Raw genomic sequence first — 7,151 nt, forward strand, 5'->3', positions numbered from 1 at the left:
ATAAATATAAAGGAATAGAGGAAATTTAGGATTTGTATTTCAGGTTGTTATATTATTAATGAATTATCTTGCTTGTTATCACGGTTTTTCTCCGTCATAAGTGAGAGTTAATTAATAAATTTGGGACGGGGTCGCTATGTGTGTGGTTCTTGGCTCTTAAAAAAAAGAAAAAAAAATACTATCTTGCTTAGAAAAAAGAAATTTAAGATTTTAGTCTTCGATCATTTTTTATATTTTCAAACTCTATCTTATTTTGAATATAATTCTTTTAAAAAGAGCAGTAGTGATGGTGCCACATCAATGGGGTAACTCCAGCGATATATTTCATACGGCAAAATAGCAAGACTCATATAAATATATATATATATATATATAAATAATTAGTCAAACGTTACGAGTTTTAAAAGTATATTTATGATCTATTTGCTTGAAGAGAATTGGTTTTGTGACCAATATTTTTGAGCTTTAGAAAAATATTGATATCGTGTTTAGATTTGGACCCAAACAAAAATATATCTTAGACAAGCACTTAAGTTTTTCGAAAATAAAATATGACTTGTTTTATTAAAAGAAATGTATTAAGGGGGCTACTCTAATTTTTTATAATATTTATAAGAGTTACTCTAGCTAGGCTCCGTTTGGACAGTTAAAGTGTTTCATCTTACCCTCTAAACTGCAGTACTTAAATTTTGGTAGGATAGTCATGGACGACTTTTAAAAGGGAAGAGTTTTTTAAGACGCAAGAAATTTTTCGGAATTAACTTTTGGCCGCCACCGTTGATCTATACCGGGTGGCTTTGCCACCGTATCCATGCAAGTGATAGAAATTAAAATTTAAAACTCGAGTGACGGTGATATTAATTGCATGATATATATGATCTATTTATATTATGCACTACTGTCCTGACCTGACAAAATTTCCTTAAGTTGAAAAAACTTTTCGGAATTTTGATTGTGAGAGACAGATGATCAACCTTTGAATACATGAGAAAAACAAAAACACGCTTACATGAGTTGTAGAGCATGAAATAATAATGCATGGTTGGTGAAAAATATGATGGTTCTCAGCACGAGCCTGTTCCGTTTTCTCCCCCTACTAAGGAAAACAAAACACCAACCAAAGTTGAAACCCTAAAAAAGTTCCTTTCTTTCTTTTCGAAATCCTACAAAGAATAAAATAAAAAAGTTTCTTCCAAAGTTCAAAGAAAAAAGACCCAGATCATGAAAAATAACAGACCAGTGGTAGAAGAGAAAAAGACCGTAATGCATGATGTTGTTGATTGAACAGTGACAATTGGTTATAAGATTACCTCTCAAAATGATCATTACTTATAGTACTCTTTAAACAACCACTGTCCTCTATATCTTTCACAGATCACATCCTTTAATGGTAGGGTACTCTTTGTATTATTCTCATCGTTTGGTGGGAAAATTTATATCCGATTCGTGGAGAGTCGAAGCATTTTACATACAATCAAGGACGTTGATTTCAGGGTTTTGATGTGACAATCGAGCTGCAAAAGAAAAATTCCCTAATCTAAGTAGCTAGCTAGGTTAATAGAACCTTCAATCAATATCGTGCTCAACTCACATGCATGCAGCTGTAAAAGTTATTAACTAAAGCTACATTTTCATGACTTGGTGATCTATTTTTTGAAAAGAAATGGTGTGAACTTTTCTGGAAAAGTCGAAAAAAACTGCATGCGCATGTTAATTATTTCACATTTAACCAAAACTCAAAGCGTTCAAAGTGAGGGAGTGCTTGGGACCTCAATATCATATGCAGACCTACTCTGGGCGGCCTCAATGGTAAGTCCATTTAAACTGTTGCATAATGCCCCCGCTTATATAAGACCCTCAAAAAAAAAAAAAAAGAGAGGTATTTTTTATTTAAAAAAAAAAAAACCATTTTATTAAATAAAATTTTAATTCATTTTTATAGTTCTCAATGTGTGTAAGACTCCATAATACTAAATTTAATATTTAATATAATGAATTATTTATATTCTAAATGATTTGTTTAAGATCTTACTAAATTGATGAAGTATAAAATCTATATTGAAATCTCATTTTAAGTTGTTAATGTTGTAAATATAAATTTATAAAAATTATATTTAAAGATTTTAAATAAAATTTCATTTTATTAAAAAATTTTAAAAAATTTTATATATTAATTTATATTTTATTATATTATAATTACAAATAAAAATTATATTTAAAGATTTTAAATAAAATTTCATTTTATTAAAAAATTAAAAAATATTTTATATAATATTTTATATTTTATTATATTATAATTACAAATAATTTACTTAAATTTCAATTTGTATTAAGCCACCCTCTCGTCCTAACCTCGCTAGTTTTTTTCCTGAAAAATCTTAAGGAATATCAATCCAATTAGGCCACCAAAGCATCAATAAAACAGCCAAGGAAATTCATTTAGAAAAAAAAAAAAAAATTGTATTATATAGTAAGGTACTAATCCCAAGAGAGGTAGCATTATGATTGGACCTTTTTAAACTTTTAAGAGACAGAACTGTCACATGAGCATCCATTACTGTCTTTAAAAATTTTCTTATCATTACCGTTGAATATATTTTAGAGAAGTGCTAGAGAGTATTCACTGTAGTGATGCACATAATACATACACTATGTGAATGTCTCTCATCTACTTGTTTTGTTTTGTTTTTTTTTTTTTGTTTCTTCTTTCAAATGCAGCTGCTTTTCTCTCTCATCTCTCTCTCACCAGCGTCTCTCTCCCGTCTCTCTCTCATCATCTCCCCTCTCTCTCATCTCGATCTCTCTCTCTCTCATCTCTGCTCTCTCTCTCGTCTCGCTCTCATCTCGCTCTCTCTCATCTCCGCTCTCTCTCTCTCTCTCTCATCCCGCTCTCTCTCATCTCTGCGCTCTCTCTCTCTCTCTCTCCACTCTCTCTCTCTCTCATCTCTGCTCTCTCTCTCTATCTCATCTCTGCTCTCTCTCTCTCGTTTCCGCTCTCTCATCATCTCTAATTTTAAATTTAACAAACGTGTGTTGTAGATTTTGACACACAATGTGTGTAAAAATGGCTGCTATGAATAGTGGCTTCTACCAATAATATTTCATATTTTATACTTGATTTTTGGCATACTAAATAGGTATGCATTATTAAATGAATTAATATGTAAATATTTTATATACAGCTCCACATTCAAAGCATCTTTCTTGTAATTAAATTACACTAATCTGCATATCAATAATAGACCCTCCAATATAATAATGTTGAAGACTGCAATGCAGAAATCCCTTTGCTGAACCCCAGAAACTGGATATTCAACTAACAGTCTCTTATAAAAAGGCTGATTGGCCACATTTTTTTAAGTATCTTTACAAACCTGAACTCCACTGCATACCCTTTTCTATATTCATATATATATATATATTTAAAAGAAGGTAAGATTATAAAAGTGATTTGATTCAATGGGCCTAGTCAGAATCTCACCACTGCCAACCTGGGATTCCTTTTGATGCTCTTTTTATCTTATAAAAAAAAAAAAAAATTAACTTTTCTTAAAGGAGTGGTGGTTCTAACTTCTAATATTTCTTTGATTTAATTTTTTTTTTATTTTTTTATTGTGCACTGTAAAAAGGGGAACAGAAGCTTCTGCCTTTGGTAAATTGAGAAAATTACCAAAGGCAGAAATCATGATTGTTGACCCCATGTCAAGATAAAATCAAATGTCTTAATCCTTCAAATTAGACTTTTTTTAAGTGCAAAGCCCCCACTTACACAGCTGGTTACAACCCATGACAGAATCAAATCTACTAGATTACATGATTTAGCAGTTAACAGTGTGCAATTGACATGACCCAAATGCAATTTATAAGTAGAATTGCCAAATTTCTTATAGAATTGATGTCATGTTCTTGATACATAAAGACAAAATATCCAACAGGATGGATAATGAAAGGTGGTAGCTAGAAAAGAAAACTCTTCCTCTCTAATTAGCACTGTAATTGCTATATCTTACATGTGGTGCTTTTAATACTTCTGCACCAAAAAGATATTTCTGATTTTGGGATTTTACACTTGATACTTCTAAAGAGAATAAAATAGAAACACCTCAAAAAACTTGGACAACAAAATCACATTGACAGGATAATATAACACTAAAATAAAGGGGAAAAAATGTTCAGTACTTCATGAGACCTACAGATGAATTGGCTTAGTGGTTCATGGAATAAAAATCCGAATTAAATCTGTTGTTGTCTTTGTATATACTACAACAGCCAACAATTAGTGACTGGTGCAATCAGAGCTCAACTTTCGCATGCGTTGCTTGATCTGAGACTGCATGATCAGAATACTTAACATGGTCACGATCGATATTGTGCATATAAATAAAAACATTCAAAGGAAAAACTGATTGCCTTGATTAATTTTTTTTTATCCTCACCATGGAACCTTCGTGGCTGCAATATTGCTGTTTCCCCGTTGGTATTTTGACCAAAACCCATCTGTACAATGGTTTGCAGGTCATCTTCGCCGTACATTGGGTACTGAAAACGATCAAAGAAAGGGGAGTTAGACGAGAGAAATAATAAAATTTTGTAGACTCGAGAGAGGTGTGTGTGGAAAAACTTCACTTACTTGAGAGACACTCTCGCTATATCCATTGAGTGGAGGTAATTGCACGCCAAGACTTTGGCATGGTGCAGTATTTAATGGGTCCACTGGGCATTGTGTCGCTGTCCCATTAGATACGTTGGTATGCAGTGCCGGATTTTGCTGGGGATGATGACCATAAAAAGCTGATGCCGAGGAATCTAATGGGAATATTGCGTGTGGAGAAGGGTTGTTTGATCGAAATATCTATTCACAAAATGCCGAGGAATTTGAAGTCAGGAGAATTGGAATGTATAGAAAATGAAAGAAGCTATTGCGTCATGAGAAGGAGCTTACATCTTTGGAGATCATCAGACTATCCATGTTGAAATCCATCCTGGTATTGACAGAAGCCAATTTCATGGAGAGGAACTGCAACAAAATAAACATATTAATCAGCAAGGGAACTCATATTAAAATCACGAACACGAACACAAACTGTTGCTTTGACTTGAGTTTAATTTACCTCGACTTGACGTTGCAATGACTGGACGTAGTTGATAATTTCGTCGAGCATAAGTGCTTTTCCTGTGATCTGAAATGGGAAATCGAAGGCCATAGATTAATACACGAAATATTTCATGCAATCTGTTTTTTGTGTTCAGAATTCTCGATTTTCTCCCACCTTATTGCAACCAGGCACTAGATCTTGCAGAAGCTTCATCCTTTCGCTAATCTTCTCTCTTCGGACCTGTCGAAAACAACCAAAATGTCAAATGCGAAGTTCGGCATGACATATTATGACGATTTGAAGAGAATTGAAACAGAAGTTCCTACTCTTTCGGCGAGGCTATGGCTGTCGGTTGCCTGACCCCTTCTTGCTCTGACATGAATGTAGTCCTTGGGAGGCTCAGGAGGCTTTGTACTAGACTTGCTCTGTTTTTCATCCCCTGCACATCTAGTACTTCCTTTAGTTTCTTCCTCTGCTTTTACAGGGCCATTTTCATTTCCATTTGCCTCAGTCGTCTTGCATCTCTTTGCATTCGACTTGTCGTTAGCTTCCTCCGCCTGAAATCAAAGCACTCCCAAGTTTTACAAATGCTCGACTAAATCAAAATCGGAAAATTGGATAAAATTGACTTGCTGATCTATACCTTTGTAGCCTCCTTTGCTTTTCCCTTGGAAGCCGTTTTTCTTTTCCTGGAATTCACATCGTTGGAACCTTTCAAACCTGTCTCCCCTTTTGGAATTTGTTCAGAGACTGTGGATTCCTCTTGAGAATTCGCCAATTCAGTCCGATCCTGCAATGGGGAAATGTTGTTTTCCTGGGCACCCATTTGAGATCCGAGTGCGTTCAGAGAAGGACTGCTCGAAACTCGGGGGAGCCCCTCAGTATCCATTGGTAGATACGATCTACAAGAGACATCAGTATTCTTTATCCCGAATTGGCTCGTCCGATCATTGAAACTCTTGCTACCAAAGCGGGAGAATCTGGCAGCCCTCTCAGCAAATCCAGGGTCAGCAGAGAAATCTGCCACACTGGAATTCAAAGGCATCGATTTTCCCAAGCTGGGTAAGTTTTCTTTTACCAAGTGATCCATCCTCGGCACGTTTAGCTTTGGAGGAGAATTCAAAGGCGTACTATAACAGGAAGTGTTGGCACTGGTATTTCCACCAATGTAAGAAGCTAACAAGGGCTGAGAATGCGGCGAGATGTCCCCAGAATTGCCAATGTTTCCCAGCTTCCCAATCAACTCCCTAATCACAAAGCTGTCATTGGACAAGTTGGTATTTGACGCTGCAGGTGAGGACACCATTGAACTCAGGGCTGAATCGAAGTGGACGCCATGATCCGCTGACTTTTCCCAGTTAGGATTCAAGAAGCAATCTTGGGATTGCTCGGACAAGCAATTCACCTCGGTCCCTTGAATTTCCATGGCGGATGAAAGAGAGTGCCACATGGGCATTGAAGCTGACGATTCAAAATGAAGCGACAGAGGGACTCCTGCATTAAGAAAAAACTCGTTCTCCATTGAGAAACACTTGAAAAAGAGAGGATAAATCCAGGAAAGTTATTGCTAATTGGGATCTATTTGGGGCTTAAACTGATGATTCACCAGCTAAAGCTCTAACCAGTTGGAAGTCTTGGGGTCCTATTGCTAATTTAGGAGTTAATAAAAGGAAGGTGGTGTGGCAAAGAGGAGCAGAGAAGAGGGGGTTGGAATGATTGAATGTGGGCTCAATATGACTGCATTTGAGGTAAATGGGAAGAGTTGGGTGAGGGAAGGGAGAATATGTTTGGTGAAGTAAAAGCCAACCAAAAGCTCAGTGCAAGAAGAGAGAGGAGGGGAGGGGAGGGGAGGGGGGGGGGAAGGGAAAGGGGAGTGGGGGGATGAAGTTAAATAGGAAAGGAAGAACAGAAAAAACAAATAACCTAAGAAGAATAGGATATTAGGGAAAGGATATGTCGTAATTCTTCTTTCTTTCTCTTCTCACGTAGAAGGAGATATCGCCAGGAAGCGATAGCAACGTAGGCTATGACTCATGCAAGCCTGCAAAGAAACGT

The 7,151-nt window shown here is 35.9% G+C and overlaps 1 protein-coding gene across 1 annotated transcript; it reads right to left on the minus strand.

The window, feature by feature from the left end:
• Positions 1–3,954: 3,954 nt before the first annotated feature.
• Positions 3,955–6,950, minus strand: LOC109008511 (transcription factor bHLH62). Its single transcript, XM_018988625.2, has 8 exons — positions 5,740–6,950; positions 5,423–5,653; positions 5,271–5,336; positions 5,112–5,180; positions 4,943–5,017; positions 4,631–4,852; positions 4,437–4,539; positions 3,955–4,330 (listed from the first exon to the last, which is right to left on the minus strand). Exons 1-8 carry the CDS (start codon positions 6,616–6,618, stop codon positions 4,293–4,295), a joined length of 1,683 nt encoding a protein of 560 aa, XP_018844170.1. The 5' UTR covers positions 6,619–6,950; the 3' UTR covers positions 3,955–4,292.
• Positions 6,951–7,151: the final 201 nt, after the last annotated feature.

The sequence above is a fragment of the Juglans regia genome, chromosome 14, assembly GCF_001411555.2.
Source record: "Juglans regia cultivar Chandler chromosome 14, Walnut 2.0, whole genome shotgun sequence".
NCBI lineage: Eukaryota > Viridiplantae > Streptophyta > Magnoliopsida > Fagales > Juglandaceae > Juglans > Juglans regia.